This window comes from Danio rerio, chromosome 16 (assembly GCF_049306965.1).
Source record: "Danio rerio strain Tuebingen ecotype United States chromosome 16, GRCz12tu, whole genome shotgun sequence".
Classification (NCBI taxonomy): domain Eukaryota; kingdom Metazoa; phylum Chordata; class Actinopteri; order Cypriniformes; family Danionidae; genus Danio; species Danio rerio.
The window spans coordinates 16,583,723-16,611,440 of record NC_133191.1 but is presented as its reverse complement, the minus strand read 5'-3'; the positions used below and the strand labels follow the sequence as shown (position 1 = coordinate 16,611,440).

Genomic DNA, 27,718 nt, shown 5'->3' with positions numbered 1-27,718 from the left:
TAATGGAAACACCAAGAAGTGTATAAATTTAGAAAATTCCCATAAGTAGGAAAGACTTTTTTTCCAGTAATCAAAAATGTGCATAAACTATGATGGAAACACATTCCAGAATGTGCATATGAGATTAGATATTTTATATGTAATAACAAAAACAGGTGCAATGAGGTGCCATTAATGAACAAACCAGCAGCCCCACCACATACAACAGCATCTAAATTGATGACAAACAACAAAGTATAACAACATAGTTTGTTATTACCTCCCAGAACTGTCTTGAGCAGTTGTGCACTCGTTGCATTTCATGAACTAATTATATAAGAAAAAAGACCCACAGGGACTTCTCTTACTGCAGCAAATCCTAGTTTCCATTATGATATTTGGCTCTGCATATTAGGAGGTAATAATTCTGTTCTCTTTAACTCATTGGATGGTAACAGTGCTTATTTAGAGATGTTTCACGTAAAATGCCAATTTTGTGCTTAAGTGTAATTTGCATCTTTGGAAGCTAGTATTTGATCAGAACTTTTTTTTTATTATTTAGGAAGAGGATTGTGCAATCCTGTAATAACCAAAGCTTTGTTTCTCTGTGTACTAACAAAACAAATGTGATCTTGAGTTTGGTGGAGCCAGCCATTTTAGCCAGATTGTTTCTCGTTATGTAAAATATCTGTTTAGAACATTTTTTTCAAGTGAACCAAGACCTCCAAACCACCATATAAATGTTAATCTTTCTATAAAGCTAATGAAAAAACGAAGCTCATGTAGTTTATCTTCTTTAGGTTTCGTCTCTTGAAAGCAATGTTGGAGAGACCCTGTGCTCGCTCAAATTTGCCCAGCGAGTATGCAAGGTGGAGCTCGGTCCTGCCGCACGGAAAATCGAGACAGGAGGTCATAATGAAAGCAAAAGTTAAAGCAAACCATCAACCCTCACACGGATCCACAGGCCCAGTCAATGGACGAGCCTTGCACTTTTCAACCTGTGGTCAAAGCTTCCAATCCAACTCAAGGGCTACATTTCTAGAAACGTCTATGACTCCACATGAAGAGTTCCAGTTTCTTCCTGCTACCTAGCAATGGCATTTCTCCGCCAGCAGAAGTGCATGTCAAAGTCTCACCAACATCAATATCAAGACAAGCTGTCCTTCAGTTAAAAATATGACTGACTGAAAATTCTTCACAAGGAAGCAGTGGTGCGGATATTTCAGATAATCTTGCATAAAACAATGTTTTGGAGTCGCAACACAAGAGACCACAATATCTAAATTGTGTAAACGCTTGAAATTTCTAATGATAATCACTCAAAGAAAAGCTATTTGGTATAATATATAGCCTAGGAAGTAATGGTCAAGTGTTACTGTGTATGACGGGTGTGGACTTCCATAATCATGTTGTATTACGTGTAGAAGCAGCCAATATGTCTTTGTTCACCGCACAAAGTGGTGGTATTTGAAATACAGGCTAATAACCAGAAGGTCAGTTTAATGATGATTCACTAATGGTTCTTGATTTATGAGCCCTGCTCTGTCGCTGAAAGGTAAAGGAAGTCAGGATTTGGAAAAGCAAGCATCTGCTAAAGATGAGAATGTATGTAACTACAGCTCATGATACTATGTGCAATAGCACCTCTTAGTGGTGGACATCTCATGTTTTGGTTTTGGAAGAAACCACATTGGAGAAAATGTTACTAGTCTTAACATTAATATACATTCATTATTAATTCTAAATTAACAACCATCAAGATATTTAAAATTACTTCTCTCTCTATATATATATACACACATGTGCAAGTAAGAGATGTTTAGGATAAATATAAGTTTACTGTAAATTGTCATTGTTGTTTAGTCATGTTAGTTATAGCCATGTTACAGTGGGAGGATGAGGAATGCACTTTATCGCTGAAGACTTGTGCTGCCCATACAACTTGTCTTTTAACCAAAACCAGAGGAGGTCTATTAATTTGTTTCTGAAAGTTAGAAAATATTTAAAGGGATAGTTCACCCAAAACTGAAAATTCTGCAACCATTTATTCTCTTATGAAAAAGCTGAAAACCTGTGACCATTGGCTTCCATAGTAGGAAGACAAATAGTATAGAAGTCAATAATTACAGGTTGTCAGCTTTCTTCTAAATAGCTTTTGTGTTCAGCAGAGGAAAGAAACTTGAAAAGGTTTGGAATAAACACTACCAGTCAGAAGTTGAGAATCAGTAAGATAATGTTTGATTTTTTTTAAAGGCAATTCTACTAACCAATGCTGCATTTATACAATCAAACAATACAGTAAAACTGTTCAATTTTGAAATAGGATTACGATTTTGAAAAACTGTTTTTTTATATTGAATGTAATTTCAAATTTAATTTATTCGTGTGATTTTAAGCTGAATTTCATCATCAATGCTCCAGTCCTCTGTGTCACATGATCCTTCAGAAATTATTAAAATATGCTGATTTTCTGCAGATATTTTCGCTATGATGATTGTTCTATTCTGATTAGTTATTTCTGAAACTGAAACTTTTCAGAAATTTTTCAATGCAGAAAAAGTTTTATCTTGCTTCTTAGTATCTTGGAAACTGTAATACATTTTACTTTTATGATTAGGTGACAGAAAGTAGCAAATCAAAAGTTACTTTCACTCTTAAGCAATTTTTTTTGTAATAATAATTAATACTTTCCTCATGTTACATTTGAATGTTATTGTATAAACAGTTATTGTATCGTCAACAACTACAATAATTATAATAAGAGTGGCGTCTTCTTGAACAGATCATAATAATATAAAAAACTATGTGACTGAAGTTTAACCATGCTTAAAATTCAGATTTGAACCACAAAAATTAATTACATGTTAACTCCATTCAATAAAACAAGTTATTTATCATACTGCAATAACATTTCACCTTTTACTGTATTTTTGAATTTATTAATGCAGCCTTTGTGAGCAAAATAAGCTTATTCTTGAAAATCTTACTCATTCCACACGTATCATGGGTGGTGTACATTATAAAAAAAAGGTTAATACTGAATTAAATTCAATTTTCCTCTAAACTTTCCTTTAATCAAAAACGTGTTTGATTGTGTTGATTATTTGGGGTCAAGCAAGTTTTAGCTGTACTCTTCTCTTGGATTATGATGTTGCACTCTTCTTAAATCTTAAATTGAATGCACATTAATGAGAAAAGGAAAATACAACATGAATGAAAACATGAATCTATCCCTTCATTCCAGTTCTGATTTGAAAGAAGTAAGCTTACCGACATCGGACAGCATTTTTATCATACGACTCAGAGAGGAAACAGACAAGAGTCAATTTAGAAAAGAAGGATTGTTTACTTATAAACCACAAAATAATAAAATGTGAAAAACAAAAACTCCATCTCTCGTCGTTCTTTCCCTCTCTCATTCTCTCTAATACACTCACACTTCTAAATCACCTGATCTGGACATAAACTGGAGTCTGTTTCAAACACACGCTGCTGAAACTGCCATTCTTAAAGCAGATTCAATCCGAGTCTCCCTCCTCCACGCCAACAGCTCCAACCGCTCCTGCCAGCTCTTCCTCGCTGCCCTTGAGCCGTTCACCTGCAGAATCACAAACGTCCAGACATAAACATCATATGAACACAAGGAATGAGCTTCATCAAAAACTTGCGCATGCTATAGTCCTGAGGCCTGTTGCACGAAACTAGTTTTGGTTTTCAATGCAGGTAATTCTTGTTAAGTTTGAGCAATATTAACTCTTGAGTTTTTTGGGCTCAATAAGGTGGGTTAGTTTTGATTGGGTTTCATCACCATGGTAACCTATGCTACACCGCTAACCTGATCTGAGGGCTATTGCAAATAAAGTCAGGGAAACAGAAAAAGCATAAGTTGACCTAGTTTAATCAGCACATCACAAATCCGTTTCACGTTTTCTGATCCAGCAGGGATAAGTGCAAAATCACTACATTCCTAAATAGACCATGGGATCGATCACAGATTCAATGATGTGAACATGGATAAAACCCAATGCAAGTCATTCAGGTAACTAGAAAGATGTGGTAACACCCACTGATCTCGGAACTCCCATTACTTTCACGCAGAGAGAGAGAAACACAAGAACAAACATATAAAAGCTTTTTCACTTTGTCTTAAAGGGGTGGTTCAGAGTGTACTTTTATGGCTTGGTTGTGTTTATAAGATGCAAAGCAATGTGTGCTCATGCTTCACTTGTAGAAAATCATTTTATTTTTTTCATTTATCTACTTTGATTATATACAGCTACTCAGCTAACAGGAAAAACGACTGTCATATTTCCTAGTTCCTCAGAAAGGCCCACCCTCAAGAGGCTCTGATTGGTCAGCTAACATAATCCACTTCTGCTTCTGCTGGGATGAAACAGTGTAATTGGTTGAAAATAATTAAAGATGCAATTAGAAATTATTTTACCAAACATAAAACACATTACACAGACCACCTAATATTAAAAATACATAACTCTGTCAAGTAAGAAATCAATAACATTAAAACTGACATTAAAGGGCACCTAGGTTACCCCTTTTTTCAGATTTAATACAAGTCTTTTGCGTCTCTAGAATGTGTATATAAAGTTTCAGATCAAAATACCCATCAGATTTTTCATTATACCTTTTACAAGATGCTGTTTTATACTGATTTCCAGCAGGGGGTGGTTTTGTCATACTGCGCCTTTAAGACGATTCTTTCCCGCCCACTTTCTCGCCCACTACATGCCTCCTCCCTCAGCTGCGTCAGACAACAGACAGACTGAAAGGTAGAAGGTCTCACGTAGCGTTTGTGAGATACTACAGTAAGAACTAACCTTTACTAATCAGTATTGTGAAGTTGCATTGATGAGTCACACACAACATCGTTACAAAGTTAACGCACGCGCACGCACGCACGCACGCACGCACACACACACACACACACACACACACACAGGCAGGCAGACAGAGCGCGCTTAGCTTAGTTAAGGCTAACCTGAAGTACTGTGTGGATATCTGTTATGCTAATGTACAAAATAATTTAACTTCCACAAACCGGGATTGAAGCGTCTTCTTTTATAATTGTTCTGACACACGGCTGTGCTGATGAAGTAAAGCTGAAGTAAAACACTGTAATTAATTACACACATACTCTGTTTTAAAACGCTTTAAACATGTGAAACTTACTCTTAATCACATTTGATGATGATTGCTGATCCTAGCGAACAGAATAGACCTTTTATTCCCGGTTGCTTTGCATATGTCTGTCTGGTCTTGTTGACATATACACGCGACTACCGGAACATGTTAATGCGCGCAGCTGTCAATCAATTCGGTGGGCGGGGGGAATCGCACACCTACGTAATGGTGTGATCGATTTGAAAACAGCTCCAATTGGCCGACCCTTTTTTTTGTAGTTAAATTGAAAAAAAAGTATTGGGTGTGTTCATATCACCCCAGTATGACGGTCAATACACTATACCAACACACATCTGTCCAAACAGCTTGAAAAGTAGATTTTTTACCATAGGTGCCCTTTAATTAAATCTTAACAATCTGATAACAATCTTAATTAAATCTTAAAAGATTCTAATATTTGGGATTTAGATTTAATGTAAGTAGAACAATGCAAACATTGCAAACATTGTAAGCTAAGCTTGGTAGATTCATATAATGTAGTGTAAAACATTGTGAAACACCAATATGTGCATTGTCTATTAATATAAAAAGCTTATCAGATGTATAGGTATTATAAATTAATATAAATAATGTATAGTTTTATACATTATATTTATCTTTTAAAAAAATAGCTTAAATTAGCTAATAAAACACAAGGTAGGCACTACACTTCCGACTGTACATTGTGTTTTCTTTTTTTTTATAATGCACAGTTTAAGGTAAGGGCCGTTTTCTTTTGCCAATCCCTGACAGTCTGACAGGCTCATCCAGTTCATCAGTCTTCGTCTTTTAAAATCTTAATCAGAAGCAGAATAAAACTCTTCATAAAAGCCGGCAAATCAGCGCATTTGTTGAAAACAAATTATTTGATTCGCACCTTCTGGTTGGTTTTCAGGATAGAGCCTTTTTCAACCTTTGTTGTTTGCTTTGTTATTTCTGAATGCACTGATGCTGGAATTTGGATGGTAAGAAGCAAATCTATTTGTTGATGGTGTACTACGTGCCTAAAGCATTCACTCAATGTCATTACCCCATTTTTGCGGAAGTGGCACTTAGCGGTTTTGCAACTGAACTCTTCATAAATAAAAATAATGCTAAAAAAACTGAGCAAAAAAACTTAAAATTTTAATTACCGAAAAATATACATGAAAGGCCAAAGAACATTTAGTGACTGTAAAATAATTTCTAGTAGCAAAACAAGATTAATCTTAGTCTGGTTGTTAGCCTCTGGAGCAGGCTGGCTGAAAAGACTACGGTTTCTATTTTAATGACCCAATCGCATGGTCTTAAAAGCATGGCGTAGTTTTACAAATGGTGTGTCCAAATCCATTTCTGCTGTTTTAAAAAGGAAAAATGGTCGCTGCACCCAGTGAATGGTCTGAAATGGGTTGAGCTTATTGTCTCTCTATTTTTTATTTTTTTTTTTACATTTTAATCCTTTAATTTTTACAATTTAAATATATTTGCTTACTGCTGTACACAGGTGTGTATTAAGCAATGAGTACGCACATTTTGGACCCGCATAGGTGTATAAAACTAACACACTCTTTACAAAATATAAAAACTTTTTGTTGTTATCCACATAATACATCACATAATTACAGACTTTTCATTTTAATTGCAGGTTTAGCAGGTAAAACTACAGTATAGTACTAATTTAAAGTCAAGGGAGATCTAGTCTATGCCAGACGAGCAGAGAGAGACTGGAAATCCATACATGATGTCATTATGAGACTTTATGAGACCTCTGGGGATTTTTAATCCTCAAAGCAATTGGCCTTACATGAAGCCCTGGCGGAGCTCATTATAAAAAGGCTCCATGACTACATTTTGAATGTATTACTGATAAGAGAAATGATGTAGTGGTGGATTAGTGCTTCAGTGCTACATTGATGATAACTATTAGCATCCACAACTAAATAAAAATAACATTCGATTACTTCAAGCATGTTGCAGTTCAGAGGCCTGTTGGACAAAGCTGCTTTGGGTCTTCGCTTTTAGTTTGAACTTGATCAGGTTTCGTCACCGTGGTAACCTGTGTCACATGGCTTACCTGCTCCAGAGCATGTTTTATTCTGGGCTAGAGGTCACAAAGCCAAATTGTGAGAAGTGACATTCATGTGATGCAACAAAGCCACTCACAGTGCATTGTTTTTTGCTACAAATGAAAACGTTTTAAACTAAAAGCATTCGAGTCAAAATTCATTGCTATCAATTTACATTATTTGAATGGATGATTTATATTAAATTAAATATTAAACCCTGAATTAACAGAGAATATTTATATTACATGCTGTGAAACCCCTTAAAGCAGCTTGGATTGTTTTGATTTTGCTGTTTGAAAACCTGTCATCTCTGACATCTGCAGTTTATTATTGTTATTGTTATTTATTGTTCATCAGCTCAAAATCCTTCTGAAATTGATTCCAAATATATCAGTCCCACATGTTAATGTCACCTTTATGGGTCTAAATCAGATGAGAACACAAAAAAAAACTAGTGGTAATAAATAGTATACAGTCTTGGCATGCTTTAATATTTAATACATCTTTGTAGGGAAATCCAAGACAGTCAACAGGAAGTCACTGTTCATAAATCACAGAACTCTATAAGTACTGAGACTGTATCAAAGAAGATCTTAAAAGATTAGCTTTAATAAATGTTAAGAATATTTATTGTTCATAAATGATTATCGAATGCAGTTTTACAGCTGTTATTCATATAAAAACAGAGGATCAAAAAATGAATTACATCACAACATAAGCAGATACCTATGCTCTGATTTTGTAGAGTTAGAATGGTTATTCAAATGAATAGTTAGTAGTGATTGTCCTTGGTGCAAAAGAACCTCAAAATAATGGTTCACACAAAAATACCATTTTATTCACTGTTTACATGCAAGTGGCTACAAACCTTTAAAAGTTTCTTTTAACATTCTTGAAAATTTCTTCTTTGTGCTCAACACAAAAATAAGATTTTAGAACAAAAGGTTGGCTATTAATGATGACTTCTTTTTTTGTTTGTTTTTTGCATTTTTGGTTGAACTAAATCTATAGAGGAATTATCGGTTTGTAAAGATTCAGGATGCGCACACAGCAAGACTGCAGAAAAAAAACAGGAGCGCTAGCATTTACAGTGAGGGAATGACATCAGATGCGGTACAGAGTTTGTTGTTGTATTAGAGATTAGTTATATTGATTACATATATATATATATATATATATATATATATATATATATATATATATATATATATATATATATATATATATATATATATATATATATATATATATATATATATATAAACATAATGCTTTCAGCGTATTACAACAGCTTTTCACTCAGTGATAAGGACAGTTATTCAGCAAAATTAACATTAAAGTAAGCAGTGTTCATCTGACAGGTCCATTTGTGATAGCACCTTCCAAATGGAAATTGGATTAGACAAAATGGCCAAGCATCCTGCCTAAACTATACAACTATCGCATTGAAACTCAAAGTGATTTTACAAGAGAGAACTTAAAGGCCTACAAGTTTTTGGATGCCTACAATATTGTTCTGTGTTTTCATGAGCAAGAAATAATGTCCATGATTACCAGATTCAAAACTTAGTATTACCTAGTATTACCTTAGTAGTGCCTAGCCAAAGAAAAGGAAAGACAACAGAACTGTACAAGGCCTGGATAATCATTAACAAGCAAAACAACTGCATTCAAACAGCAAACTGCACCTGTACGGCAGGGTATGCAAACTTAGATTTTTACATTTCATTCTAGGCATTCAGTGTCCGCAGTTTAATTAACCATATTTAACAGTTTTTGCTGAAATCATTGCTGCTATCAAAAACGAGTAATGTGTATGATTCAGCATAGTGTGAACTTACCTAATATAAAATAAGAAATGCACAGTCGAGCAATTTTAATTAGGTCCTCACTCCATTCAGCTCTTATGATAGCTGTTAGCCAAAGACGTCTACGGTTGCCATTAAAAGCAATGTGATGTACAGTAAAATCTCAGTTTTCTATTTTTGGACTAAGGACGAATTTGGCATCCTACCGCACAACATGACATGTGTGATGTCATGTGTGACATAGGTTGGTAATTCCCCTAAAAGAAATTGAATCACAGCCGGCGTGTCGCACTATACTCACGTATAAGTTCAGCAATGGCTTTCTGTGTTCTCCTCTCTAGTTTCTCAAGCTTCTTTGCCACGTCTCTCTTTAAATCCCTAAATCACAAAACATAAAAAACATGAAATTAATACAAACATTTTTTATAAAATGCATTTATTAACAATAAATATGATGCAAAGATGTTGTATAGGTAAAAAGTTTGGGTTTGTACCAGTCTGGTTTTCTAGGAGCAAGATTGGCCAGATCCTAAAACACAAGATTAATAAAGAAAAGGTTAGTTTTATTCAAGAAGTGGAACTTGTGTAATGCATACATTCATTCCACACAGACTGATATATTTCAAGTGGTTATGTCTTTTAATTTTGATGACAACTAATGAAACCCCCAAATTCAGTATCTCAGAAAATGAGAATATAGTAAAAAGGTTCAGTATTGAGGATACCTGGTGCCATGCTCTAATCAGCTAATTAACTCAAAACAGGTCTTTAAATTGTCTCTCACTCTAGTTCTGTAGGCTACACAATCACAGGGAAGATGGATACAAGATATAGTTCTATAATTATATATTTAATTTCCAACTCATGTGCAAACTACAATTTTGAGCTGGTTCTTTCAATGAATTCTTTAAAACAATAACTTCACTAGTATTTATGATTAGTATCATGCTCAAACAAGTTTAAATTATGTTTTTTGTTTACAATTATCATTATCAAATATCCCTATTTTTGATTGAATTGAGAATTTGGATTGAAGAAAACCTCACTCACCACTTCCTCAATCACAGGTTCAGGGTTCGCAGCTTCCAGCTGATCTTTGACCTTGTCATCAACTAAACAAACATCAAACAAGACCAGTCAGACAACCTGTAACTCAACACCAGCTCACCCACTGTAACTTAATCACCCAGAACTGAGGTCAGCATAATTAGCCGGCACAAACATTTGAAGAAGTGCAGCCAGTAATATTTCTATTGCGGCTAAAGCAGGCGTCCTCTCACCTGATGCAGGCTTTGCTTTGGGCACCTGTCTCTCCTTCAGCTCCTCGTCCTCCGGAGTGTAATTCCGCAGCTTCAGCTCTCTGCAAACACAAAGGCAGAACTATGCAATTCACTTAATCACATGATTCAAATGTTTTGTTACTGCACTTTATACACCATATTATTTACTCGAGGTTTTAAACAGATAGATTCACCAACAAAATTTAGCAGAGATCGCAGTAACCAGCAGGCGGCAGTGCTGATAAGTGTTTATTTTGGATATGGATCAGCAGGTGCGAGCTGAGCACTGAATTCGGCCCGTGACGGCATCTAAAGAGTACAGTCTCTCACCATGCGCACAAAGCCTCCCTTCATCTTTGTAGCAGCTAGCTAATTAGCATGTAGCACCTGACAGTGTCTAGGGAGCGCAGCTGAGAGGGGTTGAAATGAGCCCAATTACACCATCGCTCAGCCGGCGGGTCTGTTAACATCTTTGCAAGTCACAGTAAAATCTGCTGCTGGATCTCCATGGAAGCACAGAGAGTTCTTAACTGCGTGGTCAACATAAGATAAACATAAAATTTGGGATTTAGACACTGAGAATCGATTTTCATTAAATTGCTGTTTGGTTTTCTTTGATGTGTGCTCATATTGTTTTTAGAAAAGGGACTAAAGCAGGCTCTGACCCATCAACATCATCATCACCAAGCCAATTGACATACAAAAGTCGACCAGATTTTTTAAAAGGTTTTTCTCAATAGCGGATGTGCTTATCTGGCATTTACCAGCAGCAGGCCAACATTCATTACCTTTGATCTAACACAGTGGCTGCATCTGAAAATGTATACCTCCATACTATATAGTACAATAAAAACAGAGAGAGATACCAGGATGACCAAATACTTCTGGCAAGATTCTGAAGTATACATCCAATAGATGCTATGCAATGTAACTGATGCGGGTAGCTCACATTATAAATGGCAGATGTAGTATGTCCAAGCTCCATTCATACTATTCAAATTCATACTAATGAATTTAGTATGAATGTGAGTAATATCAAATGTAGTACCTACTTGTGTAGTAGGCAAATTCGTACATAGCCTGTGACTACACCAAACCTAAACCATGTCACTTGTCACAGCAGACAGAAGTATCTACACTGGACATAAAAAAAATAAAATTAAAATAATAATCCCAAATCCATCTCTCATTTCTGTCTGAAGTAGCTCAGTCTCTCAGTGAAAATTGGAAATACAATGGGTTTCAGTTTACTGTTGAGGTTAATATAGCAATAATTTTGTAAGACTAAATCTTGTTATGCACCGTCTAGGGATAATGCGAGAGGGGTCTGGCTGCAGACCTGGTGCAGTGCAGCGGGCTGCATCCAATGCTTTTTAATAGGCTCACCTAACCCTACCCGTCACAGTGACATCACTAGCTCCATTTGAGTGCATTGTGTCTGACATTGCATCGCTGAGTGATGCAGTCTCAGCTTGCATCATAAAGGCTGCATCCAGATACTATTGGATGGTGCACAACATGAAAGACAAGACAACAAAAATGAAGTCAAAGATTTATTGGGGTTTGAATTCGGGAGCTGACAAGGCCAAAATAACAAACAAAAATTCTCTAACTTACCTGATCAAAAATAAAAGCAAGTACAATTCACTACCCTAACTACCTACCACAAAACAGGGGTCAAAAAGTTTTACAAATAAAATTGCGTCAAACTCCTTACTATTCCAATATACACTATTTACAAACTATTTACAAAACAGGCAACTATATTTAAAGGACAATCCAAAAATCAATGTCAGCAGGCAACAAGTCAAACAAGCAAATGGAACGAAGTATCATAAATAGTGATGCTCCGATTGATCGGCCAACGATCACAATCGGCCGATATTGGCTAAAAATAGCTTGATCGGCTAACCCCACAAGCACCAATCAAAAAAGCCGATCACTTGACGTAAATTACTCGCTTGACTTTTTCACACGTGCATGCACGGCGCACAGGTAAACAACAGCAGAGCAGAGAGCAGAGCTTACAAGTGGCAACAAGAGTTCCCCCGTCTATTTCAAAGTGTCCAATAAAGATGTAAAGTTAGAAGTTTGCAATGTATGTTGTGATAAAGTCCCTTGGGGTGGAAGCAAGCAACGGCATTTTTACACATTCTGCGGAGGGTTTAGTGAACGCATTTAGCGGCATGTTTCAGTCATGGGGGATCCATAGAGAAAAAAACTTTTGCGGTTTTAACAGACAACGCCAAAAACATGCAGAAAACAATGAGAGACGCAAATTTTCCCTGGCCTACCGTCTGTGTGTGTGTGTGGCACACACTTGCTGTGCATGTATGGCAAGCCGTTTTGACATTTAATCTATAAACCTAATACTATCTATTTTCATGTTACATGTGCTTATTGTTAGATACTAGTATCTTTTCCATTAAGTACTAGTACTTATTCATTAGATACTTGCTTATTTTTTAGATACTAGTGCTTTTTAAAAAAAATATACTAGTGCTTACTCATTAGACACTAGTTCCTTTTATTAGAGACCAGTCTTTATTCATTAGATACTAGTACCTATTAAATAGATACTAGTACTTATTCATTAGATAGTACTTATTAATTAGATACTAGTATGTATTCATTAGATACTAGTACTTATTAAGATACTAGTTTTTATTTATTAGACACTAGTACTTATTTTAAATGTGACTTGTAGTAACTATTCTGTTTTGTAATAGATGTAAAATTTGTCTTGATTTCCATGGGATTTGTCTTTGAGATATCAAATTCAGTTTTGACTAGTATGTACTCCAGCTGGGACTGGTACATATTTTTATGTACTGCTAGTTAATCATTAGTAAATAATAAGATACTAGTATCTATTTAATAGGTATTAGTACTCCTTTATTAGATACTAGTTTATCTGGTTGTTCCTCTTTGTTATTTAGAAAGGAAGGCATTGGCTTACAGTAGCTTACTACATTATTTTTTAGGATCTGATGTAGTTGGTTCCTGGTTCATAATAATTACAGAAAAAAAACATTTGCCATAGTTTTTTCCTTTTGGGCAGTAGCCAGTTTTGGTATAGTTTTACATTTTGCTGCCAATTACAAAATGTAATCAGTGTATTAAGAGGCTACATTGAATTAAGCTGATCTGATCTGTGTTGGTCTGCCTGACCCCTCTTTGTTTGGAATAATTTTAGGTTATACTCTGCCTTATTTGGGAAAGATGGCCGACAGTAGTCTTAAGTTCTCATTTTCTAAAATAAACACTTGGTGGACAAGATCTTGACAAGATCTTGGCTGTAGCCTTTCTACAATTTATTTATTTATTTTTTTTCAATATTGTTAGAGTTTGTTTCATTTTTACAAATGGTGCAAACTCTGCTAGATTAAAGATACAAGATTCCCAATCCCCTGCCATTATGTGATCAGCCATGATCGGCAATCGGCAGGTCATGATTTTTGCGATCGGTAATCAGCCCCAAAAATGCTGATCGGAGCATCTCTAATCATAAACAAAACAAACACTAAAACAAAAAGTACTCAAACATCTCAATAGAATCTCAGTAGTCATACAAAACAAACAGTACTACTTACACAAATCCAAGCACACTATAGTATTTGAGCATTTTCCAAAAGCTTGCATGTCTGCAAATTCCCAGTACTGTGCATGAACAAAAAAGTGCCCTCATGTTCTTCTGATGCCAAACAACACCTATGTAAATAATCCTTCTCCTTTGAAGAAACGCAATCTGAAGCATGTCAAAACCAACATTAATCTTTTAAAGGCAATCAAACTAGACAGCAACTGCAGCATCTGTGGTACAACACCATCCGCCATTTTGCTTACATTTACATTTAGTCATTTAACAGACGCTTTTATCCAAAGCGACTTACAACGAAGCAAGTTAGTCGTTTCTTGAAGACAGCAAATGACTCTGCTGTTCTGATGCAGTTAGGGAGTTCATTCCACCAACTGGGCAGATTGAATGCAAGAGTTCGGGAAAGTGTTTTTTTCCCTCTTAGGGATGGAACCAAGAGACGACGTCCATTTACTGAACCCAAGTTTCTGGAGGGCACATAAATCATCCATCTGGATTGAAAAGTTATGGTGTAGTCTGGTTGGCAGAAACTTTCCGCATTTCCGTTTTAGCGAGGTTAAGCTGAAGATGATGATCTTTTATCCAATGTGAAATGTCTGACAGGCAGGCTGAGATGTGAGCTGGAACCGAGGGATCATCAGGGTGAAAAGAGAGGTATAGCTGGGTATCATCAGCATAGCAGGGGTAGGAAAATCCATGTTTCTGGATGACTGGTCCTAGAGATGTTGTGTAGATGGAGAAGAGAAGTGGCCCAAGAACAGAGCCCTGAGGTACCCCAGTGTTTAGATGCTTTAGTTTGCTTTAGGCTGAATGATTTTGTTCACTTTTTAAAAGCCACATATACGGTCCTCGCTACAACAGGTAAACTGCATTTGATTTACTTTTGGAGTTTTTCAAAAGCTTAAGATTTAATAATAATAATAAAAAGTTTTAAAAATTCCTTCATGTGGAAGGAAAGCTGAAGCAGAGTGTGTATTAGGTGTAGACAAGGCATGCATAAGTAAAAAGAAATACACATCAGTCTCTAATCAGTTTAACCAAAATAAATAAATGAAAGTACAAAAAAGCAAGCGTAAAGGCAGAAAACACTTCAAAGCTCCAAACGTATCAACATTTAATAAACGATTATGACATGATATAATGATTTAACATGATGACATGATTATTATAACATGATAGACTTTAAAAAAATGTATATGTTCGAAGCTTTGGTGTCTTTACATTTGCTTTACTGCATTAGTGTCAAACCATGCAATTAGATGGGCTGCCTGTGACCAAAGAAATTCCCTTTTAAGAACCCCTTTATTAGAGTGGACTTCACTGTCGGTGTATAGTTATTGAAAATAAGCTTAATAAAATGGAGGGTACCAAACATGCATTAAAAAAAATATGAAAGAGCATTGCCGGATTTTGCAAGACACTCAAAACAACAGACTGAAACAAAGAGCAGGGTACGCCTGTCCTTAGCTTTCCTGAAAAGACTTCCTGACCACCTGCTGGGACAATACAGGACCACTGGCTTTCCTCATCTACATCAGAGCGGCCAAACAATCCAACGCTTTCTGTATGTCAACAGCAGTTTGTCAAACTCTAAGTGAGCATTTCGAACATCCTGAAGTCCTGAATAACTTGTGACCGAGGGTTGAGGTGAACTGGCCAGAGCAGTATCCTGTTTTCTAAATTAATCACATACATAGGGGCTAGATTTAATGCGCATGGGAAAAGCTCTTGTGTTCTTGAAGTGCTCTGAGGGATGGAGCTGAATTGAGGGCCTTGACAGTTTGGTAAAAGGTATTTTGTTTCTCAAAGCCAGCAAAACAACCGAGGGAACCATCGTTGGGCTTCCTTTACTCTAAAATAGGCAGCAGTGGCACAATGAATCCTCAATGCTGACAAAACATTTACAAATGACAGAAATAACTAATGCAATGTGGGAAGATGGGTTTCTCCTATGCCTGGGGAACAAGTAAATTTGAAATTTTCACAGGGTTTTTTCCTGCATAGAGAATTATAAGGTGGGTGTCATATTTTTTGGAATGCACCAATCACGATACTTGGATCGGATCTGTTCAATACTGCCAAATATTTTTGCTGGTTTGGGCATCGGCCTACAGGTATTGATCCAAACATGCACTATATTTTGTGTAATTTATAAGCCTCATAAGGGTTGCCTATATACCACCAGAAAGTTGTCATGTAGGCCTACTATATCCCACATGTTCTGAAGCCATTCTATAGTTTAATGTGAAGTACAGAAGAATATTCAAGTGGTTAAATTCACGTTTAATTCAGCATTTGCCTCTGCTCCGCCTGTCAATCATTCTCTATTCAATTACAATTGAAACTGCATGTTGCGTTCTATTATGACAACACGAAAAACTCTCCAAGACTATTTGTTCTTTTTAGTTTAAATAATCATTGGAGAAATGCATTTAGTTTTGTATTAATTGGCTTAATTTTGACCTGCAACAAGGAGTTCATTACTGTTTCTAAATCATGTTGCGCTGTGTCTGTTAGATCAGCAGATCACATTGGTAACACAAAGTAGGCCTAACTGAAATTATAAATTAGAAAAGGCTTAATAATATTTTGTAGAGATACTTAACGCACTGATTTCTTCCCTTTGTGCTGCTGTTGTGGAAATATCCACAGGTACAGGAGGGCTGCACGCTGTGTCTGTGATGCATCAAGCACTTCATTCATGCACCAGTTGCGCAGGTGCGATATGCACCTCTCTGTAAAATTATTTACAATGAGATTCTGTCGTCTTATCCTTTTCACAGAGTTTATTCTTCCAAGGGTAATACTTTAAGTGCTGCGAATAGTTTATGAAGCCTGACTCATTGTGGTCAGAGTGATTGATTAAGTTAATAAAAAACTGAAACTGACAGGTGCAATATGGATTCTCATTAACAGAAAATAACTTAGTCTAATATAAGCTACTCTGAAACTGTGAATATTTCACTGTAATGTTTTTTACATGAATATTTTATTTAACAGACCAGTTTGTCAGTTTGTGCGCTGAAGCATACAAGCAGACCTTGTTTTTAACTTCATCTCAAATATTCTTGTCTATTTTGTAGATAACTGACCAACATTAAAATTAAGATAACTTTAAGATACAAATTATAACAAAAGTAATTTATTCCAAAGAGATAATTTCAGACAAAAATAGATCAACAACGAACACAACCGTGCAGAGTGATGATTTGCTTTGGTCAATGAAAAATAAGGATTTAATTAATGCTCCACTGTAATTGTTGTACCACAAACCTGTCAAAAATGTATTACTTATTTAATATAAGTCATTAATTAAAAGATTGTCCAGAGCATCTGATTTTTTCCTTTCATTTTCTCCATCTCACTTACAGCGAGTTTAGGAGACGGAATGGTTATTAAGCACAACTGGCCTTATTTGAGTTTAGTTGTCAAACTTACAGGAAAATATCAGGCTTTGCTAAAAGGTTGGTTATTTTACCGACAATAAGGGTCAATGGGTGGCCTATTACAGATTTCAATGAAAAACCTTAATATTAAAAAAGTAAACATAAGCGGGACGACAACAGATCCTATCAATGTTGGAATGAATGCTCAAATAATGTAGCCTAGTTTACAGCAAGCATCATGTTTTTAGTTCCCCTTCGGGAGCGGAACTTCAATGCTATGTGGAAAAACTTTCACTATGGGGATATCGTTCAGACAGCCAATCATCTGAAAGAGTATGTAAACAGGCAAATGAAATGCCAATGAGTTGGCAGCTTCAGCTTGCACAGCTGTTGCTCGTTGCAATCAATTTGGCAATACAAGCACAGTGCGTGCAAAGCTGAGCATCCTTTTTCGCTTCAAAGTGTTTCACGAAGCTCCAAAGTCAATGAGGGTTCCTCCAGCTGTAATAAAAAGAGGGAAAGTGAACGAAAGCGGTCTCCCGGTCCAGAGTGTGTGACACGCAGTGGCAGATGGTCGAGCTGGGTTTCTCCCTTGCCTGGCATTTTTGGGTCCGGTCCTCAGAGTGATTTGTATTGTTGGTAATTTCCTAAAAGAGCAACACAGTCATGCGGCACGTCTTTTCCAAGACGTTGCTCTGAATGCTTTTTTGGATGCGGTGCTTTCCTGTCTCCGCATGAGCACTGCGTTTTATGTCGGTCCAGCATGTTAATGCTCTGCGATGGGCACTCGGGCAGATTTGAGGGTTACAGTGGGAGTAAATCGGTCACCCTCGGATGGCCAGCCTCTCATTTGATGACACCAAGGATCAGATGTCCACCGCTGCATCGGATGATGGGCTGTCATGGTCTGATGAAGAAATACAGGAGCAAATATGGCAATGGATCTAGAAACAGACATGATAATCGTGCTCTCTCCGACTGCTTTGGTCCCGGCCCTGGAGTTGGTTTATCCCCCAGCACCCCCGCAGCCGGACAGACTAAATGGGTGTATGTGGAGGACTAAAAAGGCACGATCTTCTAGCCTCCCATCTCTTTCTTTCGCGAAGTGCACAGTGAGCTCACGCAGTCTCGGAGGACACCTTTCTGTGCCCGATCTGCGTGCACCTCCGGCCTCACCATCCTTGATAGTGGAGCAACAAGGAAGTACTAGTCGATTCCCCAGATTGAGATTGCCACTGTGGGACTGCGTAGTGTCTCTTTCTGCTGGAGTCAGCCTCGTCTCCCGTCCAAGGCTTGCCGGTTTTCTGCCTCTCTCGGAGCCAGAGCTCACAGAGCCGCGGGCCAGGCTGCTTCCACCCTGCACGCTGGGGTACATGTACGCGCGTTGGCCCAGCTGTACGAGGGTGGTTGCGACCCAGGCTTGTTACAGCCCCACACCACACTTGCTGAGCTCCATGGACCTCAAGTCTGCTGCGTGTGCCCTGGGAAAGTCGATGGCCACATTAGTGGTCCAGGAGCGCCACCTTGGGCTAAACCTGGCAAAAGATATGCACGGAATCAACAAAGTTCGCTTTCTTTACTCCCCCATCTGCCAGACTGGCCTTTTTAACGACACAGTCAGTGTATTCACCCAGGAATTCCGGCGGTGAAGTCGGATACAATGGGCTGAGTCATCTATTGGCGGGGATGTAAGACCACTCCCCCCCCCCCCCCCCCCCCCGCCAAACCATCCACATCCACTGCTTGACGCCAAGAGTGCCAGTCTACGAGAGCTGCCCCACACCCGCCTGCGTCTCCGGCCAAGCGGCAGCGCCGAGCACCTTGCAGGCAACCAGCGCTTCCTGCCCCAGGGCACCGTTAGTTTTAGTAAAACAGACTGCGAAGGGCTCCCGAGACGGGCCATTTGTAGAAGAGGAAACTTGCTCTCTCCCTGGTGGGGGGCCGGGCTTTTCATGCAACGAGGCTTAAAAAATGCCACCAAATGTCAACAGGACTCTGCCTACCTGGTTAGAACAAGCCAGTCCTTCACAGTGGCTCATAAGCACGATCAGACCCGGCTACGTGATTTAATTCACGAAACGGCCTACCAAGTTCACGCGTGTGTATCTCACCAGGGTCAGCCCTGTCTTGCAAGAGAAGTTTGCGGTCCTCCTGACGAAGGATGCAATCTAACCGATCCCTCCAGCTGAGATGGAAAACGGGTTTTACAGCCTGTACTTCATCGTACCCAAAAGAGCAGTGAGCTACTGCCAATCCAAGATCTGAACTGTCTTCCAAGCTGCCATTCAAAATGCTTACACAGAAGCGGATGCTCCGGTGCGTTCATCCTCGGGATTGGTCTGCAGCAATAGACTTGAAGGATGCGTACTTCATGTCTCCATTTTTCCACACCACCGTCAATTTCCGCGGTCTGCGTTTGAAGGTCGAGCCTGGCAGTACTAGTTTTCTTCTTTGGGCTCTCTCTGTCTCCGCGGGTCTTTACCAAGCTCGTGGAGGGAGCCCTAGCGCCCCTTCAGCTCACGGGCATTCACATACTCAATGTAGGGAGTCAGCGGATCATTCCAGAACCGAACAAGTCACAGACCATATTATCCTTAAAAGATTGGTTGGTGACTACATGTCTGAGCTTTGATTTCATTTTCAAAGCAATACACAGGCACCCAGCAAAAGGCAACCCACAGGATGACTAGCCAGTCAACATCACATTTGCGTGCTAATTAATTTTACACCTTAAAACAATAAGAGGCTCTACAATCAAAAACTCACCAAACTGGTTTTTGAGAAGTACCTTTTGGTTCGCGTCTCCTTTGGCGTCTGCAAGAAATACACATTCTCAGGCAGACACAGAAGCAATCAGAAACGCTTCCAAAGTTTAATGGACATTTAAGTAAAACAGTTTATTCGAGTAATGTATGTATTCTTTATGTATCTGTAGGTTTTTGTGTGTACATGTTCCATGTGTTTAACAAAACTGTTATGGATAGTTATTGAGTTATAGCCCTCAGTGACTTATGAAATCTACAGAATGTTTGTGAAATACTTCACGTTTGGTATTAATTGAAAGCTAGAAATGTTTCAAATGCATTGGTTTATATGAAGAAACCACACTATAAAAGGTGTCCATGTTATGAGACTTTATTTTAACAACTATGCTATCAATGCAGCACTGACACAATTTGCCAACCCGGCCTTCTAGAGGGCGGAATTGGGGTGTGACTCCATCTCGCACCTTCTCTGATTGGACAAGTATTGTGTAGACCCAGCCTCTACCAAAGCCTATAAAACTTTGAACAAGGAATTTCATCGTCGTCTTTTGCTGGTCATGTTTGCCAATCGTCACCGCCGTCGTTGCTCGGACGTCGCTCCTCTCCTGCTGTGGCCGTTACATCGCCGCGCCGGAAGCCTCGTTACATCACGGAGCAGACCGCGACCTTCCCTTGCTGCTCGACCCCCGATCTGCTTGTGCAACCGCGTCAACAACAAGCCATCGGGTCAACACCTTAGAACTCTGAAACTCCGTCGTAACTACAGAAACCCCAGTAAGGACTTCAAACGCCGCCTCGTCCAACATCCGTATCCCTAGCAACTGACTAAGGAAACCCCTCTTCACCGACGAGGGAATTCCATCACGTCACTGAAGTTGCTACGCTGACCCATCAGCTTCGCCGGGATTTCCCTTTGGACCAGTCGGGAAAACCAAAACTCCATCAGAACGCAAGTAGCACGAACAAGATTTCTATCCATTGCTGAAACTGGTGTGAATTATGTTTAAGTAGTAAAAAAATAGCGAAATTCTCTGCTTTTATTGTTTGTCTCAGGTTGCAATGCTAAGAACTTATCAAAGGCTAGAAGTTGAATCCACTCAGTCAAAACTCTCCTAAAACAGCTTGAACAGCTCAAACAATCAATGTGTGTGTATGTATGTGCAATTGTTTGTTTTACGTAGATTAGTACTTTGTGTTATAGAGTAGCAATAAATTTTTGTTTCGTTTTAAGATCCGTGTTGGTGTGTGGTGTGCTTTATAAGTTAATGCCTTAGCTTCAGATACTGCTACCTTGCTCATTAAATAATTAGATACTGTTTTTATATTGTTATTGTTGGCCACGTAATAATATAATACAGAATTGCTTTACACTAAACATTCTATTTGCTGGACAAATACTTAAGTTAAGTGTAAGCTTTAAATAATTCAATGTGAATCATGTTCAAATCTTTAATTCGAATCCCCAAAGTTTAAACATGATTTAAACCAAAGAGCTGATTCTTACATCAATTATCTTGATGACCTGCTGATTTCAGCTCACTCGCAGGAGCAATTGATTATGCACAGGGACAAGGTGCTCCAGTACCTCGACCAATAGGGGTTTCAGGTCAACATAAAAAAAGAGAAAACTCGCCCCCGTGCAGAGGATGTCTTTTTCTCGGGTTGGAGCTGGACTTGGTCACCATGACAGCGTGCCTCTACGGAGAGCGCACTCAGCTAATGCTGAACTGTCTGAGAGAGTTCAACAGCAAAATATTGGTCCCACTGAAATCTTTTCAGAGGCTCCTGGGGCATGTGACATCCGCAGCTGCTGTCACGCCAATCAGATTACTCCATAAGAGACCAATTCAGTACTGGCTTCACGATCGACTTCCCAGACGTGCATGGCACTTGGGCACACACCGGGTGACTGTCACTGCGCTCTCAGCCCACGGAAGGACCCCTCATTCCTACAGGCTGGAGTGCCTCTAGGACAGGCGTCCACACATACTGTCATTTTGATATATGCTTCCAGCACGGGCTGGGGGGCCGTGTGTTGTGGGGATGCAGCGGCGGGCCTGTGAAGAGGAATCCAGTTGCATTGGGATATCATACGCCTAGAGCTGTTGGCAGTGTTCCTTGCGGTGCTGGAGGGACAACACGTACTAGTCAGGATGGACAGCACATCAGCATTGCCGTATATCAACTGTATGGGGGGTATGCGCTTTTGACGCATGTATCAGCTCGCTCTACTCGGGGCATGCGCAAATATGCGTTTTCCGCTGTGAGTGCTCGCGCAGTTATTGCCCTGTCCTTAGTTACTTACTAAAGACTGTGTGGACGAGGAACAGGTCTTGCTGGTTGTGCCTCTCTGGCCCAACTGGTTTTGGATATCAGAACTCTCCCTTCCTCGCGACGGCCTTCCCCTGGCAGATCCCTTTAAGAGAGGACCTACTCTCTCAGGGACAGGGCACCATCTGGTAACCTCACCCAAATCTTTGGAACCTCTGCAAGTGGTCCTTAGACGCGAAGAAGACTTAGGTAACCTACCGACGGCAGTGGTTAATACAATCACTCCAGCTAGAGCCCCCTCAACGAGGTGCGCCTACGCCCTGGAGTGGAGTTTATAAACTAAGTGGTGCGTCTCTCGCAGAGAAGACCTCCGAACTTGCCAGATCAGCGTTGTGCTTTCTTTCCTTCAGGAGAAGCTGGAGAGAGCAGAGTGATTCCTAAATATCATTTACCACTTTCGTCAGATGTTCAAGCACTGGTCAATTTAATCACAATTATTGTTAGCCTTTTTTAAAATAAATCTGCAAAATTTCATCATCAGGATACCGCCTCCGCCTCATTTAGCACCAGTAAAAACCTGGTTTGACATTTGTCCAACTGCTTAAGTTGTGACAAAACAGTCAAGCTCAGGTGAAAGGTTGAGCTTCATTCAGAAGCTGAAAAAATATTCATTATATGCCTCACCTTGCTTCACAATTTTGACAGCTTAAACAAAAAGGCAAAGCTGTTGCCCGACAAGCAGATATTTTCTAAGGCCCCAAAATACAAACAAACAAGCTTCTTTTTATTTTGTCTAGAAATAGGATTATATCACAAAAAGATGCATTAAATAACTTTTTTAGACATGCAAAAAATAAACATTGTGGGTTGAAAAAGAAAACTCTGGATGCACTTTGCCAAAAACTGAGAGTAAAAAAACTGTGGATTATACATTTATTTATTTAGAAGTAAAACCAGCCAGCATACAAAATATTATCCGTCAGAGCTCATTCTAACATGCATATAGTGCATGTTAACAGCTGCATAATAATTTTTATAGAAACTGAAACTTTCTTATAAAATGTGATGACTCATAGAAAGTTCAAAAGAACAGGATTATTTTAAAATATTTACTATCACCCATTAATATTTATTGCAACCTTTATCAATTCATATGTCCTTTATAAATATAAGTTGCCATTTTCTAACATTAAAAAGTTAACATAAAAGAACGTCCTCAATCACCACTAAATAATTTTTCATGTTTATTACAAAAGAATGTCTTTGTTTTTTTTTTCTAAAGACTAGACATTTATGTCAGGTATGGCAGCAAAGGAAGCATGAAAATAACAAGTGAGCGAGGTTAAAAATTACATCTCATTGTTTTCAAGATGTGTTACCATTTTAATAATGCATGTTTAAAGAGACACGCCTCAAGCCATTCTCTCCCAGACCACCTTAATTTCAAAAACCTTCACTCTAACTAAATTGCAGACCTATACAATTACAGATTAAGAGCCTCATTCATGAAACATTTAAAAACATCAGAAATGCAAACCACAGACATTCCTCTCCTGTGAATTCACAAAACTTTTTGTAAATATCAGATTTTTTTGTTAACCATGTATTTCAATCATTCATAAATAAGGTACAAGAGCACATTCTTTTACAAATAGTTTAATCCCATCTATAAATTATAACTATCCAAGTAATGGGTCCAGAAATTTTTTTAAGGTTTGACTCCAGTATATTTCATAAATACAAGAAACATCTAATGGCCCACATGGACATGAATTTTACAATAACTGCATCTAACCAAAGAGTGGTTTCCAAATGTCAGGCTATCTTCTAAAGGTGTCCAGTTGGTGCTGCTTGAGAACGCTTTAGTGGCACAGCGTTTTCCAAATCTAGCTGAAACACTTTGGTTAGTATGATTTGGAATCTGCACAGTAATGTGTTACTAGTATGTGATTTTGAAAAGCATTAATGAATATACAATTTTAGTAATATTAACTTTTCCTTTGTTGTTTAGTCATTACACATACAAGTGCTACAGAAAAAGTTAGTGATGAGTGTTGTTATTTGGGTAAAACAACACTTACTAACACTCATCATTAACTTTTTCTGTGCACTTGTCAAATATTAGTATGCTGATGCATCAAAAGTTTTACACAGCATTTAGGTCCACTACACTAGTGCATTTTCATTTAAAGACATATAGGTTTTGTTGCGGTGAAGAATGACATCCAGCCAGATGTCTGAAACTCACAAAAAACGCCAATATTGATGAGAAGCATTTGCATTCTAAAATGCAAACAGCAGAATATATTTTTATTAATGATTATGGCTCATATAATGGTTTATTGTGGTTCAATAAAGTCAATATTAAACTTAATTATGTTTTCTTGAAGGGTCACGAAACACCAAAACATTTTTTTGAGAAGTTGAGTCATTTGTTTCCCTCGTTGCCTAAAACACTACAAGGACACACATATTAAAAAAAAAAAAAAGGGAAAATTGGTTGTTTTGCGTTATTTCAAGCAAATTTGTTCTTCGGGTTGAAAAGAAATTTTGAAGGTGCGCCACGGGCACATGAGATCCTTGTGTAAATTCCAGAGTGGAGATTGGATGTCTTTACCGGCGGGTACAACGTGACATCTTTCAGCATTAATTCATGAGAAAGACTTGGTTCAAACCAATCAGCGCACTCTATTGTGAATGAGGTGCAACTATATTAATATGCAGGATATAGTTTTGAAGAATGCTTTTACCTGTTACAGTGTTAAGATGGCAGAGACGCCATGTTGTGCTGCCAACCGTAATTAAAACAAGTGGAAGAATTGTTTGGAGACATGGGTCGTTAGTGTTGCGTTTATAAATGTGCCACAACTAAGGTTTTGTTTCCATTTCCACACCATGAATGTGCAGCTGGCCTTTGGACCCAAGCAATTGGATGACAGTGGTCTGCTAACATGCAACAAAAATATGTTTGTAAGGAACATTTTTTACCCGGGAGATTTTCACATCTGAAAATGTGGAAATCCAATTTGCCACTCGTCTTCTTTTAAAAAGAAAGAAACAGTTCTAGTTGGTGATGATTGTCCTGTCTCTACAGATTTACTCTATCAGTTTTTAAAGACATACTTTAGTCTAAATTATTTTGTTACTAAGTTTACAATACGGTAATATCACTCCAATATTATGGATTGAAAGATCCACTGTAAATGCTTCTCTCACGGCTACAAACACGGCTGTTTGGCGCTAATCTCTGAACCTACCGAGTCTCTGCTCCCATACGGCTTGTGGTAGGGCTGCGCGATTCTGGCTAAAATGTGAATCACAATTTTTTTTTGCTTAAAATCAAGATCACGATTTTCTCACAATTCTGTAGATGTAAAATGATAGATGTAAGATGCCTTTCTTTATCAACTTACATCTGGAAAATGCATGAATGAGCACAAAAAATGCTAAAATGATTTGAGTAAAAAATAGACCCCTATAGATTAATTAAGCAAATAAATAAACTGTCATTTACTATCCTTCAACATTACTCAAACAAGTTTTTGATCCATAAAGTTGAAGTAGAAACCAGTTGGCAACATTCATCCACTGAAGAAAAATACTCTATAAAGGTTTGGAATGATGAAATGAGTAAATAATCATATCATGTACTAAGGGAGATGCTTTCCAGACATTGAGTGATGACTGTTTAGAAACCTTTGCTAACTGTCAATGCCAAACACCCCTTGAGCTGAGGGAGGAAAGCACAAGGGTTTTGTGGATCTGAAAGTAAACAATGGAAAGAGAGAGAGTGAGAGAGAGAGAGAGAGAGAGAGAGAGAGAGAGAGAGAGAGAGAGAGAGAGAGAGAGAAGCGAGCTCAAGGCCTTGAATTGAGCCTGAAATAGAGCTGTGAACGAGAGAGACCTTTACCTCACATCGCTTCTTGAGCTCATATAAACAAGAGCACAGTTTTGTTATTTATTGTCCATTTTGAACAGGCCTCCTATTCAACTAGGTCCTTTCTGTTTTTAAAACATTGGAGAATCTTAGTTTAGTTCTTGGTGGTGTTGCCATGTATAGATGTCTGTTTTTTTTTTTTTTACCTGTGTCTGTCCTCTGTCTCAGTGTCTTCCAGAGCTCTTTTCCTCTCAGGCTCTCCATCTGCAGGTGCATGGCCCTGGAAATTATCAAAAATAGAGTGCATTATGATTATTTAACAATAACTACTTACAATCAAAGAGATAAAAAAAACAATGATATAAATACTTGAAAACAAACTTGGAAATGCATCAAAACTGCGATACACAATAAATCACAACCAAAAAAAAAAGCAAAACATTTAATATTTAAACAGGGTTAGAAGGAACTTCATTCATTCAAAGTTAAACTCTAACAACATATCTTGGCATAATGATTAAGACTGATGATAATAATTGACTTGTCCTGTATTTATTAAGGGTGGAACTTGAAGTGACAAACAGGCACTTAATCTAGTTATGTGTTACGGTAAACTGAAAAGACAAATCCTCAATTCATTATTTGTTTTGATTTTTGAATTATAATAGCGTTGTTTATCTTATTGAGGTAAAGTTAATTTTATATTCACACATTCAGACTTTCTCCTTGATAATATAATTTCACTAAAGTATTGTTTGCTAATTTTAAATAGTGAAATCATATTAGCAGCCAATGTCTATCAAAGTAAAACACTATTTAGAGTCAGTTAAAAAGAGTTAATGTTGTTTTGAAGTCATACTTACATGTGATTTCAGACTGAACATTCAAAGTACCATGGTAAACAATATGGGGAGTGTGTCACTGAACGAATGTGTGAATATAAAACCAACTTTACCTCTATGTTTACCCTTTTCCTCTGGTTAAAACATTTAACCAAACTAAACTGGTGGCTACTTGACTGTTCTACGCTCTAACAAAACAGATGCCTCACTGAACTGAAAGAGGGCTTTTAAATACAGCCTTTTCTTAGTTAACGTTACACATTATTGTAATTCAGCCATGGCTGAAACAGATTAAACAAAACAACATTTGCTTAATATCAAGCAAACGAGGTAACCTGGCGTATTTATGTAAGCAAACATGTCAGAAACCAAGTTTTCTAAAAGCAAAATGCATCCAAATGACTATTCTTTGTGATAAACGACACCAAATCGCTTATAAAACAATGTAAAACGCTTTACGTTTACTGTTTTGCTAACCCGCTAGCTAATTTCAGTTAGCCCGTCAGCGCCAAGTTTCCCCAATGTCTTTACAGAAACAACATTTAATACTTTACTCACTTGCAACTGTCGATCTCGTAGTGCCTTTAACCTCTCCTTTCTTTTCAATGCTTGCTCCTGTAAAGAACCGGCAGGCTTCTCCATGATGAAAATAAAGCATGGACAGTAGGATCGATGAATCTGTACTCGAT

General features: G+C 38.0%; 2 protein-coding genes across 3 annotated transcripts in view; one reads left to right on the top strand and one right to left on the bottom strand.

Annotated features, from left to right (window-relative positions):
* si:ch211-257p13.3 overlaps positions 1–3,366 on the top strand; it is a 49,782-nt gene extending 46,416 nt beyond the window's left edge. For both annotated transcript variants that reach the window (XM_021474353.2, XM_073925977.1), the window contains one exon: positions 780–3,366. In XM_021474353.2, coding sequence (XP_021330028.1) covers positions 780–911 — 132 coding nt within the window. In that variant the 3' untranslated portion in view covers positions 912–3,366. The remainder of the gene's footprint in view (positions 1–779) is intronic.
* Positions 3,307–27,718, bottom strand: ccdc12 (coiled-coil domain containing 12). Its single transcript, NM_001003589.2, is given in 7 exon segments — positions 3,307–3,577; positions 9,312–9,388; positions 9,505–9,539; positions 10,061–10,122; positions 10,291–10,370; positions 26,394–26,467; positions 27,588–27,718. Coding segments are annotated over 7 exon segments (492 nt in total). The 5' UTR covers positions 27,672–27,718; the 3' UTR covers positions 3,307–3,497.